Source organism: Manis javanica, chromosome 14 (genome assembly GCF_040802235.1).
Source record: "Manis javanica isolate MJ-LG chromosome 14, MJ_LKY, whole genome shotgun sequence".
NCBI lineage: Eukaryota > Metazoa > Chordata > Mammalia > Pholidota > Manidae > Manis > Manis javanica.
The window spans coordinates 89,423,391-89,437,120 of record NC_133169.1 but is presented as its reverse complement, the minus strand read 5'-3'; the positions used below and the strand labels follow the sequence as shown (position 1 = coordinate 89,437,120).

The following is a 13,730-nucleotide window of genomic DNA, read 5'->3' as shown; positions in this document are numbered from 1 at the left end:
ATAGGGCTTTCTTTTTTTAAAAGTAAGACTCAGTATTATAAATAATTAATGCCTCTCTGCTGGACCCACTCCTCAGGAAAAAGCCAGCTATGAGAAAAAGATGGATGAGAAAATACTGCCAAGGCCCAAAATGCTTATGACACTTGCAAGTGGATTCTACATGTTGGTCGTGAAAGCACAGACTAAGCTTGAGGCACACATGCTTGGGACCCACACCGTTGGGGAATTCTACAGGATCTTTATTCACTAGCTCTTTTCCTGGACTTAAGAGAACTTCAGGTGCAAAGAATTAAGTTTGGACATCATCAAAGCAGGGAAAATTATAGTACGGCCTTCGGGGAGAGGAACTAGGTCAACCCTCAGAAAGAGGTGCTGCCCGATCCCCGGAAAGCCAGGGGTTCATGACACATGGAGATGGAAGCAGGCTGGGGGCACTGATGATTCCTGGCAGTACATGGGGCATAAGGAGGCAGCCAGGAATAATTTAAAGAGAAATTGCTTCGTATCAGCCCTTTATTCTGTGTTACGTTCATCTCTCTCCCAGTGATCTAGTCTTAGCTCACGGCCAATAGCCCAACCACACATAGAAACATTGCCTGATGCTACCTGATAAAAATGAGGGAAGGGAAGGCCAGTAGGTGTCTCAGTAGTGTAATTATCTTATACTAAAGCACAGAGAGCTCCATGGTTTAGAGAACAATCAAACAGGAGCCCATTCTTTTCCCAAACTTCCAGCATCACGCATTGATTCAGAGACCAGAGAAAGGGCTCTGAAGGGTGTGGAAAAGCCACACTGGGTCATGTGAGAGGTCCCTCCTGGCTTTAGTCTCTTATTCTGGAATCACAGGAGGGCCGAGGCTGGCCCCTGTGGTGCCCGGACAGCCATGGATAAACAGGAACGATGGATCATCACCCATGAGTTTACCTGGAGTCTCCATGAACCGCTTCTTCTGGCCTGTCAAAAAGCAAGTGCAGGTTTGGATGGCAGGGAACAAAGCTGAGGAGGCTGGACGCTGCATGGAGAGAGGACCAAGCCCATGAGAGCAACAGCAGCGACAGAAAACCGAACAAACCACAGACCTGATGGGGGATGAGTCGCTGGACGTGGATGAGGTGGGCATAGGGCTGGATGGCGCCGAGAACATGGGCCAGGATGGCGAGAGGGGTGAAGTTGGGCTTGGATTCGGGGGGCTGCAAGACATAACAACCAGGAAACTCGTCAGCACATGGGGGAGCCACAGCAGGAGCATGGAACGTGCACAGGAGGCCGGAGGCGGGGAGCTGGAGCACAGCAGCCCTGACACCCAGGCTGGTGGCAGTGCCAAGTCACGTTTCTCCAGGCCAGACTTCCACGTCTCCCAAGTGAAGCCTGCTCAGTAATCCCTCGGGGCATGAGCATGTCTCTGCCCTGCAGAACAACTGCTGTCTGGCAACAGGGGCTTCTTCGGTCATGTTTACTGTGCCTTTGGCTGTGAGTGGAAACTGCCCTGAACCCCAAGCAGGAGCTCCTGCACCCGTGTCCTCTCGCCGGGCCCCGGCCGGGCAGGGCGGCTGACAACCATTCTTCAGCCTCCACCGCTCTGTGTTCTTAAAGTTGTGTCTCAGCAAAACGACCATTTTTCTGGGTCACACAGGCCATCCAGCCAGAAAACAATTTCCTGTTTACATTTTTAACTAAATGGGCTGTATGCCATTGAGACCCAGAGAAAGACTGCATTAGCAGGATGATAGCGGAGGGGACGGGCTGGCTCACCTCTCAGGCGAGGGGATGCCGTTACGGGCGGCGCTCGGAGGCTTGCTTTCCGGGCCTGCTCTCTTTTCATGGATTTGGGGCATTTTGAGGCTCCAGGGAAAAGCCCCAGAGGGAAGACAGTGAAAAACTGAAGAACTGAAACCTTCAATCTGTCATTTTCTTCTTCAATGGGTGGCCGATCAACCGTTTGGAGAGGAAAAGTTGTAATTACCAATATAGGGTTTGTGGATTTTAACTGGACATGCTACTAGTCTTTCAACTTTACTTCCACAAATTACACAGCAAGCAAACATCTTAGCAACTCTGTAAAATCATACGGAGTCATAGTTCATGCAAAGACCAGTGACTGGGAAAACGCAGTCACATACCCAAGGCTCGGCCGCCTGCTGGACGGTTTGTCCCAAGCACTTCACAGAAGTGGCGACGACAGCAAGGCAGCTTCAGGGATGCAGATTTGGAAACACAGCAGGACCCAGCAAGGATGGGTTAATGTCCTCCTTAACGGGACATTCACAACCGAGCCATGAGACCCAATAATGGCCCTAATTACCTATGGTCACAACATTAATTTCTATGTTAACATATAGTAAAAACCAACTGTGTAGATTCATCAGCTATCCTTGAACTAACTGAATGAAATATTTATTAAATGCCATTATGTGTATTATAGTTCTAGAATATAAATCCCAGGAGAGCAGAGGTGTTTGCCTGTTTTGTTACTGCTGCATCTCCAATACTATAATAGTGCCTGTATGTATTCAATAGATAATTATTGAGTAAACTCATGAATCTCACTTAAACCACACAACAAGCCAAGAGGCACTATAATAATTCCCACTTCACAGATGTGGAAACTGGGGCCAATTTGAGGCTTGCCTGGAGATACCCAGCCTGGGACAGGGCCCAGGTGCAGACCCCAACCCCGTGGCTCCAAGACCAGGGCCCTTGCTCCCACAGGGGGCTGCCTCTGGGGCCGGAGGGCTTGCTCTGCCCCTCTGTGCTGTGCCAAGCTTCCTTGCAGAATATACCACTACAGGTCATCTTAGCCACTGACTGACGAGTTCCCTTTAGAGGCCTACCACATATGCAGGGGAAAATGGGAATGCAGAGACAGACCGACTCGTTAAGACTGAACACACTGTAAATTACAGCAAAATCCCCAATCTTGCCTCTAGTCCTCTGTCTGGTAGATTCACAGAACAGATGCAATTCATATAATGGAAGAGATTAAATGGAAAGAGTATGTGTTTTTTTCTGTGTTTCTTAATTAATCCAGCAAAGACCAGTTATGGAGCACACGGTACAACCAAGACAGCAGGTGGAACCTGACTTAGCATTCGCCAAGGTCCCTGACTGCAAGGCTTACGATGTATTTGACAAGATGGGACAGATTAAAAAACAACTGCAACACAAGACAGCAAGCTTCCCCAGCTGAGGGGTGAGTCACTCTACTATTAGCTCAGTACCTGCTCCCCCGTGACTCTGCCCCGAGTCCCAGCAAAGGTGCCGCCTCATTCCCGTGGTGTGGTCCTCATTCTCCTCCGGAGTCGGAGCCAGCAGGAAAGGCCTGGCTTTCTCGGGCCTCTCCCCACCTGCCCCCAAGGCCCGCCCAAGACTTCCAAACAGCAGCCCAGCCCAGGGACACACTCTCTTCCTCTGGTCAGTGGTCAGCACAGCACAATGAAAAGGTCCTAAAAACTTTTTTTTTTGGTCTCTTTTTTTCTTCTTAGTGGCTTTGTAAGTAGGAAACACCTCCTGTTTCCTATCTCCTCTGTACCAAGAATTATGCCTTTGGCTAAAGGCATAGTTGGGGGCATGTTCTATGAATACAATATGGGTTCTGAGTGTTTTCCCACATCCTTGGATATCTAAGTGGTTCTTGGCCAGTGGAACATGGCTGAGATTATCTGGGGGTGCGGCTGGAATGCAGGGTATTCACAACTATTATAAGAACTGATTCTTCAATCCACGGAGTATTGCTGTGGTATAAACTGTAATTTCTAACAACTAATAGATTTTTCACTCATTTGCTTGGGTTTTAGTCATGGCAATAACATTTATTTGCTATAAAATGACCACAATTCAAAATTTATTACCTCTATGTTTTTGTGTAACAGTGAAATGCATACTCCACAGAACCTCTATGATTTTTTTAAGGCTGCAGATGGAATCATGCCTTTTGTTGGTTTGAGCTTCAGGGTCAAAACTCACTATCAAGAATAATACCAAACATTTTTATATGCCACGATGACTGATGCCTGCAGAAGGACTGTAAACATACAAATGTTCTTCCCGGAAACAGAGAGCAGTGCATTGTATTTTAGTTTCGATGCAACTCAAAAAAATATACCGGTGGGAAATAGGATGCACAGGGACAAGGATAATGGCCCAAGCCTCTCTGGATAATCTCGCCTTCTCCAGTACAGAAGTGTCTGGCTATAGGTTACTCAAAAACGGCAACTGCAGACAAAAAAAAAACCTCGCCCCAAAAACAGCCCAAACAAAACAAACAACAAATGGGGAGTTTTACTACTGGCTCTGAAACCTCCAACAGCAAATTCTCAAACTCTTTTCCCACTAATGAGGGCAATGATAACATGTGATTGAGGTTAGGATAGGAGAAATCATTTTATAACTATGATTTTTGGCAGACGACCCTGCCTTTCTCCAATCCTTAGAGTCCAGCTGGGAGTATCTGAGCTGAACGCCACAGCATAGACTTGACCCTGCACATCCCGGGGTCCAGGCAGTCCTCACGCCGAGGCCCGGTGACGGCAACAGCACAGCATGAACTTCAGCACGGAAGGAACACCGGCTGGTCTGGTTCGGAGTCAGCTGGAAGGCCTGCATCAGCCTTAGTCTGCTGGCCCACAGTGTCCTCAAAAGGGGTGAGACAGCCCCAGCCAGCTCTTCTGACACTCCCTGGACCGTGAAGAAACACCAGTTCAGGAAGATAAGGCTCGAAGGCCTGGCAGCACGCGGGGTTGCGGCTGACAGCTCAAGAACATGTGTGGCAATAGCGCAGCTTGACCCCCTTCTGCAGTCACTCCCTCGAGCAGTGGGACGCCTGGCATACCGGCCGGGACACGGCTGAACCGGCCCAGGCTCCGGCTGATCGTGGAACCCGGACTGGCAGACCCTCTGTGGCCACCACACCATAGTCGGTAAAACCTGAGTCGGTACAAGATGATCAGTAAGCTGCCCAAAGAAGTGAATCTTGTTAAATTCAGATACTCAAAATTATAAATGGCCTTGTAGAAAATTGGGAAACACCAAAAAGCAAGGAAGGCATTAGAATCATACAAACTTCACACCACTGACAGTCACTGTTAACATCTCGGTGTATTTCCTCATTTTGGGGGGGATAATACCACATACATGAGAAGCTTGTTTTTGTCACTTCATAAAGCATTTCCCAATGTCCTTAAATAGCCTTTGATATATTATTAAAGTGGCTACAAAGTATGTTTCTGTATGGAATACCCTGATTCATGGAACCATTCTTTTACTGTGTACATGCAGATTATGATCCCCTTTAGCTTTTATAAACAGTGTCAGTGTCGTAACTCACATCCTTGTTGAGGATCATTGATTGTGTCTCCAATTGTTTCCTTAGCATAAATTCCTGGAAGTTAAATTACTGGGTCAAAGGCTGGAAGTATTTTTTTTAAGAGTCTCAGTACATCCTAGCAAACAGCTTTCCAGAAAGGCTCCTCTGCACCGCATTCTCTCTGCGAGCGCACGCGGTCGCCTCTTCCTCTCACCGTGGCCTGCCAGCATGGAGCATTATCAAAAAAAATCAGGTGGACTTTTTTCAGTTTCTAAAGGTTACCTTGGACTCTTCTTTTCCCTAGCACGTTCAATGATGCGAAAATGAATACAATTCCCTTCCTGTCCTGTTTCCATCTAGAGGCAATGTTTAATTTTCCAAAGGGCATTCTGCCGCAAAGGTCGTGTGGGGAAGGAGACAGGCAGATGGACAAGAGCGACAGACAGCCACAACCTGGCGACGGCAGAGCCCTGGTCAAATGGCAGGGCTGCCCCAAGACCTGGGAGCGGTGATGGAGGGCCAGCTTACTCTAGGACTCGGAGACAGGACTAGGCAGGAGGGATGCGGTACACCAGAGGAAGCAAAGAATCTTTTGCCAGCAGTGTGCCATGGAGAAGTCAAAACGGGCATTCGCTCCTCTGCCAGGCAGCAGACTGTGCCCTGCAGGCCAGGTTCCCTGTCATGGGCCGCAGGCTAGGGCTGGGCCCGGGGTGGCACTGGCACGGGCTGACCACGTGCTCCAGCAGCCCCCCTTCCCACTGAGGCCTGGGGCAAGGGTGGCGCTTCATCCAGAGGGCACTGCTTGCAGATTTTTTCATCCCTTCCTATAATGAGAGAGAAGAGAAACTTCCAGGAAAATCTGTAAAGTCCTATTGAATCTAATCCCAAATAAGTGAATTCTTCTTCCTTGGAAAATATCCCTTATGTCTTGAGTAAGGTGCCATAAAAAGGGGAGAGACATCAAACCTCAGCCTAGAAATAGGGTCAAAGGGAACACTGGTAAACTGGACGGTGGTCAGTCAGAGCGAACGACACAAAGACATTGTGATTTCCTGAATATCTAAATGCATATATTCTATACATGTGGCCATTGAAGTTTTTACAACACAGAAATCTGATATACGTCCCAATCTCCTGACCTGCACTGTTCTGGGTTCTTTTCTTTTACTAGAGTGCACAGTATTTACAGACCCTTTCACCTCATCTAATAAAATTTAACATGCGTTTTTATTCAGACAGTGACAGAATCCTGATTCTTATTTTAATGAGATTAACTGGTGAAATCCCCTTAAGGCCTTAGCAATTATAGGCAGTTGTTTTAAAATAGTTTTTAAATAATTTTGCCCTTAAAATCATTCCACTAATCTACAGTAGAGTGGTTCTGTTTTCCAGCTTTTAATGTGTAAGTTTCAAATAAATTTTAAACTCAGATGGGAGTGTGGTGGGAATGGCAAGTAATTCCATGATTTTAGCAAAATTCACAATCTTAGAATGGGGCATCTGTCATCTGTCTGTAAGGTTCTCCAAGTCAATAATTTGAACCCTCTCATGTGGAACACTACAGAAATGTAAGGTACAGTAAATATAAGTCCTTCTGGATTAAAAGTAAAGATGCCTGGACATACTTTCAGTTCAATTACTTATTCCAGGAAGAAAAAAACCTCAAGAGAAAGGACAGTGCGGTTAAAAAGGCCAAACACTTGCACTGGGCCCCATGGCTCACGATATTTACCGAGCACAGTATTTGGTCCTGTTAGACCTGAGTGGAGGCCCTCAATCTTTTTCAATTCTACATTTCAGGAACATCAGAATTGGTTCTTATAATGTATTTACTTTCTTTTCAAATACAAAAAATTTCAAGCTTTATAAAATTATTTACAAGGAAACACTAAAGCATTTTGGGGGCACTGCAAAGAGTTTATAAGGGCAACATTTACTATTTCAAAAGATTTGAATGGTTGCTGAGAAATCCCAGTACCTCCTTATTAGCTTAAACTGAGGGCAGTCCACTTGTTCTCTATATAACGAAGATACTGCAAGTCCTAAGTCATTCACTGTAACTTAGAAAAGGAAAGCAATAGTGCTACTAGAGTCACTCTTGGACTGTCCTGAGGCATAACATTAAGCCACCATTCTAATGCAGGCATGTTTAAATACTATTCTTAAAATCTATGGGCAAGAAACAGTAACTGCCTCAAGGGGCTGGGAATGGGGAACAGCGTACACAGGCATGGATTGGACATTCACTTTTTAATTTCGTATTTGTTTATCCTATTCGAGTTTTTATAATAGTGTAAAGCACTCTTCTATAAATGGTGCTAGGATAACTGGATGTCTGTATGGAAAAACTGACACTTGATCTCTACCTCCTATAATATCTAACAAAAGACTTACAGGCGGATTATAGATCTAAATGCCAAAGGAAAACAGTCAAGGCTTTAGAAGAGAATAACTCTGGGAATTTGGGTCTGGAATTTATCCAATAGGACATAAGAAGCACTAACCATAAAGGAAAATTCTGATATACTCGACTATATAAAAATTAAGAACTTTGATTTATCAAAAGACCACATTAAAAGGGGGTAAAAAGGCAGCCTACAGCATATAAATAAACAAAGGGCTTGTAACCAGGCTGTACAAAGAACTACTGATCACTAAGAAAAAAGACAGATAACCAAGTAAGAAACAGGCTAGAAACTTGAAAAGGGACTTTAGAAGAGAAATATGTGAAAGGAAAGGTGCTCACCTTTTCTGTAATACAGGAAATGTAGATTAAAAGCACAGGGAGGTGATCCTGCGCACTCACCAGAATAAATCGCTGACTTCAAAATGCTGAAAATACCGAGTGTTTACAAGATGTGAAACATCTGGAATTCTTATATTTTGCTAGAGGAGGGGATGTGAATGGCCACACCCACTTTGGGCAACAATTTGGCCTTAGCTAATTAAGGCAAAGATATCATCCTCTATGACCCAGCAGTTCCACCACCAGACATGTGCCCTACGGCATGTGCTGCACATGTGTACATGTGCCCTGGAAGACATGGATGAGAATGTGTAGAGCAAATGATTCATAAAAGTAAAAACCAGAAACAACTCAGGAGATCAGCAAACATGGAACAGAGAAATAATTTTAGTATGTTAAGTCAACGGTGTACTTTACTACAATGAAAATAAATGAACTTCAGCCAGATTAATGACTCTTAAAACTATTGAGCAAAGGAAGCCGGGGTCAAAATAATTAAATAAAACCTCGCGTTATATAGACACATATAGTTGATCCTTGTTATTTGCAGATTCTGTGTTTGTGAATTCCCGTACTTTCTAAAATGTATTTGTAATCCCAGGATCAACACTCTTGGTGCTTTCACAGTCATCTCAGACACGTGCAGAGTGATGAGAAACTTAAACCACCCAACGTGCACCTTCCCCTCTGAGGCAGAACAAAGGGGCCTCCGCAGTGCTCCCATGTGCAAGGCGGCTATGACGTGCCTTACAGACACAACATGTGTTTAATAAGCTTTGCTCAGGCATGATGTAAAGTGCTGTTGGCGGTGAGATCAACGTTAATGAATCAACAACAGTATTAGATAAGGCGTCTTTAAATAGAACACACATAACACAAGGTTAGGTATAGATCTGTTGACAAAAATACTGTGACCAGAAGCTCACTGGAACCTAACCCTGTATTGCCCCCAGGAGCCAGGGTTCAGTATTTGCTAATTCAGTGTTTATAGTGACTTTATTGAACATAAAATTTTGTATTTAAGAGGTAAAAATATAAATAAAAACAAGGAACTGATTACTTCAAACATCAGATTGGTGGTGACTTTTGCTGGGGTGGGGAGCTATGAGCAGGAGAAAGCAGGAGACGCGGGCACTTCCGGGGCCTTGGCAACGCTTTACATCTTAACCTGGGTGACGGTTATGTGGGTGTTTACTAAATCACAATTTGCTAAGTTGGACATTTACATTTCATGCACTTTTCTGTGTAACCAAAAATATGTGTAAACCTGTCTAAAACATACTTACGGACAGTAGTTATATTAACATATTAACAGCATTTTCTGGGTGATGAGATTAAAGGTAGTTTTTATTCTTTGTGCTTTTAAAATATTTTCCACATTTTCCTCAGTTAATATATTTTATTTATACCCCAAACACTAAGACATGTTAATAGAAAAAAACATTCTTCCTAGTGATACAAATGGCTCCTTTGATTCTCTAGAGGAGGGCTGTTTAACAGGGCAAAGTGACCGTTCGGCCTTTGTTGCGCCCATCTGTGGTTTCGGTTGCATAACACAGTCAGCAACTCCCAACTGTTTGCACTGTCTCTCTTCTTTTTCAGTCAAATGCAATCAACAGATATTTATCTAGCACCTTCCATATATAAGAACGAACCTTTCCGCCCTATTCTCCTCACTGGGAAATCGTGTCGGCTCCTCTGAAGCCTTTACTCTCGGTAGAGTTACACTGCAGGAACCTGGTGGTGTCCTCCTTCCACCGGGCACAGGAAGGCCAAGGAGGACACCCCAGGGCCACATCTGGGAAGCCGGACGGCATGTTAGCAGCACCGGCTCGCGGCCATTGGCCATCTGGCATGCTCTTCGACTCTGTATGGTCGGCTTTCAGGGGATATTTCCTGTTTGGACTGGGAGGAGGAAAAGGAGGAAAAAGGATTGAATAAGAACCTAAATGGCCACTCCGGAAAACAGAGAAGTATCTAAAATTAGCAGGGGTGGCCCAGGATACTTCAGTGTAAAAGCAGCCCTGGGGAAAGGAGATACCTCGAGTAAGGGGCCTAAAATACTGTATTTCAGATTGTTCACACTCGTATTGTATTTAATAAAATAGTGTATTCACGATGTTTAGAACTCCCAGCAATGGAAAAGCACTCTGCTAAAGATAATGCCCAGCATGATGAAGTTAACTCCAGCAACCCTTAAACCTTGGTCCGGATACCATGAAAAGCACGTGAGGCAGACAGATAAGGAGAGATGAACTTTTGTTGAAAAGACCAATAGTCTCTGACTCTCCTTTTTCTCCCCCAAGCAAACAGCTGACTTCCCTCTAAGTCTAGTATTTATTCAATAGTCTAAACATGTGGAAAACTGTTTCTGATCTGATTTCAGCCTGCTCAAACGTCTTCTATACTCCATTTACATCTTCCATGTCTGGTCTTGCTCCTTGAGTGTGGCCGCACACAGAACGCGCGTTTTCTCTGTGACGACGCTCGTGTTCTATGACGACGCTCGTGTTCTATGACGGCTGGCTCAGGTTGCAATAAAGGAATGAAATCTCACTGGGCTTCACGGCGATTTTCACCCCTTGTTCATTTGCTTCTGAGGAGCTTATTGACTCGACTGGAAAAAACTTTAAATGATTTCCCAGCAAAGTCACCTTTTCCAGTAGAAAAAAAAAGTTTTTACATCTGTGAATAAAAACAAACTGAAGGAAAATGATTTTCATATTCTCTTCCCATTCTTGTGCTCCAAAACCAAATACCCACTGACAAGTCAACGAAAATAGACACAGCAAAGCTAATTCTGATCTTACAAAACTGAAATTTTTATTTTATTTTTTTTCAAATCTGTGATAGACCCAAGTAACTCTGGACAATCTTTGAGCTACTGGGTAAATTTAAAGTGAAAATAAGATTTTCAACACAGATGCTTAAAAGGCCCATTCTTGTGATCATTTCAAAGTGCAAATCTGATCTTGTTATTTCTCTCCTTAAAACACTTCAAGGCTTCCTAGGATGAAGACCAAGGCCTTCTAACCTACACTATCATAAGAATCTCTAGCCTGGTTTCTTGACATTTTACCACTCTAATCCATCCTACTACATATTGTAACTATATGAACTTCCTAAACACAAAACTCAATAAATATTTGTTCAATGAATAGCAATTTCCTGCTCATGAATTCCCCATTACCTACCGCACGTAGAATAAATTCCTTATCCTGGTGTTGTGGAACACGTATTTACAGTTTATTCCTGCCCACCAGTCTTCTCACTTCTTCTGGTTCATCTGCAGAAGTTCTTCCCCACCCCAAGGGATACGGGTGTCCCACCGCTGCACTACAGGGACAGGCACGTGGTACCCCTCCTTCCCTGGCCACAGTGATTGTGCCGCGGATGGATATGTCATTGATCATGGTCCATCTATGGGGTCTAATGTATTATGCATGCTCTTCTTTCTGAATACAAAACCTAAATGTGTTGGCTTAGGGTAACCAAAGATCTTTTTTCCCATTACATGGCAAACATCTGTCTGCAAATGAAGTTAAAGAGAGAGAGAGAGAGAGAGAGAGAGAGAGAGAGAGAGAGAGAGAGAGAGAGAGAGAGAAGAGCCAAGTAAAATAATAATTTGTGTTCCTGCATCCAATTGTGCTCAAGGTTAGATCCACCCTGAGATTTCCCAAAATTGTAAGTTTCTAACTTCCACTTTTTCCTTAAGCTAATCGGGTCTCTGTCATTTGAAAGTCTTTCACAGTAGGGGCCCCAATGCTCTTCCGGTTGCGTCACTCGCCTTTGAGTCCCCAGTGCTCTTCAGGTCGGCCAGCTTTTTCTTAAAGGGCCACAGTGTAAATATTTTAGATTTTGTGGACTAAGGTAAAATTGATAGTATTATACAGTTACTTGGTATAACCATGTAAAATACAACAGCTCAACGGCATGAAAACCATTCTGGTCTCATAAGCCATAAACTAAACCAAGATTAAAAAGCCAGGCAGCTGGCTGAATGCGGCCCGTGGGCCAGTTTTCCAACCCCTGTTCTGGTCAGACTGGCTTCCTTGTGCCATGGACACGCTTCAAGCTTCCCACTGCTATGTTCTTGCCGCTGCTGTTTTCCCGACTTAGAATGTCTGTCCCCCGCCCCTAGCCGCTGCCCGCCCACCACCCGAGGCCGGAGGTCAATGGGAACTCCTGCGTGAGGCTTCTCTGATACAACCATGAGTTATGAATTTCTCCTCTGAATCCTTAAGGACCTTGTGCTTCTCTTCTGGTCTTGACCCTTGCTTTGTAGTTATCCTAGTCCTCCTGTATCTCTTGCACATTATGGATGTTTAACAATTTTTTTTGCAATTGACAATATCTAAAGGATGTGTTCAAAAAAAGAAAGACTTCAGAGGACTGAAGTAATCAGTGAAGGGAAAGGAAATACGGATCCAGCAGAAGCCAAGGGCACGCCTTCTGGGAGCCAGGGAAGCCAGACATTTCTCCATCAGTGACGTGGTGTCGTAAGACAGACGTGCTCTCACTCCAGTGTTGTCAGTACAGCCACCGTTGACCTGCCTGGGACGGCCATGCCTGATGAGGGCGACAGAGGGGTGTTCCGGCCCTTTGCTCCCGGCCACGGGCCTGTGCCTCGCTGGGCTCCTGGGCTTCAGCATCCCACTCCATCACTCACTGTATTCCACTTCATCGGTCCCCCTCCTGACCACGGGGCGGTGTCGCCCACCCACAGTCCCTTGTGCCTCAGCCTTATCTGTGTATCATTTGTATTTTTACTATATATATATATTTAAAATATTTCAACATATAATAATGTATTACAAATACAATAATATATAATATTCTAATATTTCTCTTCAATCCCCTTAATAAAACCGAAACACCTACTTGAGTCCATTCTATATCATAAAACCTCCTTATTATTAAAATGAAGAAAAAAAAGTTCATCCAAGCACCATTTAAAGTGCCACATTTTGGGGTTTCTATTCTCAGCTACCCCTCTTTATTTCCTCTTGCAAAAGTGTGGCATATGTTTTCCTAAGATCTATTTAACTACTATATAAAGTGAAATTAGTTAATACAAATTTTGTATGTCTATTTCAGGCAAGGTGCTGATGGCCATTTTTTCCCTCTTAATTTTGTTGTCATTCATCTATACTGTCAATACCAGTATCACCACCACTGCAATGTCAACATGTACTGATTGTGCTTGTATTCCTGGGAGTGCAGGATTTTTTTAAATAGCTTTATTCAGGTTTAATTTATATATTATAAAATTCACCTGTTTTAAGTGTATAACATGGATGGAGCTGTGTAATCATCACCCATAATCCAGTTTTATAATGTCTCTATCAGCCTAAAAAAGTCCCTCTGCCATTTGCTGTTAAACCATGCTCCCATTACCAGCCATAGCCAACCACTGGTCTTTCTATCTTGAGATCTACTTTGTCTGGACACTTCACAAAAATGGAATCATGCAATGTGTGATCTTTCGTGTCTGACTTATTTCTCTTAGCATATGTTTATGGTGGGCCAAGAGCTTTTAAAGGGAAAATGAAAATGATGACGGTAATAAATGATGAAAGAGTACTAACTTCCATTGAATATTTACTATGTACCAGTCATCTATTCTATTGAATGCTAATTTTTCTAAACAACCTCAGAGATAGATACTATTATCCCCATCT

At 44.0% G+C, this 13,730-nt stretch overlaps 1 protein-coding gene across 7 annotated transcripts in view; it reads right to left on the bottom strand.

The window, feature by feature from the left end:
- Nucleotides 1-13,730, bottom strand: part of ARHGAP26 (Rho GTPase activating protein 26) — a 404,986-nt gene that overhangs the window by 18,713 nt on the left and 372,543 nt on the right. For 5 of the 7 annotated variants that reach the window (XR_012125172.1, XM_073221875.1, XM_073221877.1 and 2 more), the window contains exon 21: nucleotides 1,081-1,191. The exons of the other annotated variants lie outside the window; for them this stretch is intronic. Coding sequence is in view for 4 of the 5 variants with exons in the window: in XM_073221875.1 (XP_073077976.1) it covers nucleotides 1,081-1,191 (111 nt within the window). In the remaining variant the exon portion in view is untranslated. The remainder of the gene's footprint in view (nucleotides 1-1,080; nucleotides 1,192-13,730) is intronic. 7 annotated transcript variants of the gene reach the window in all.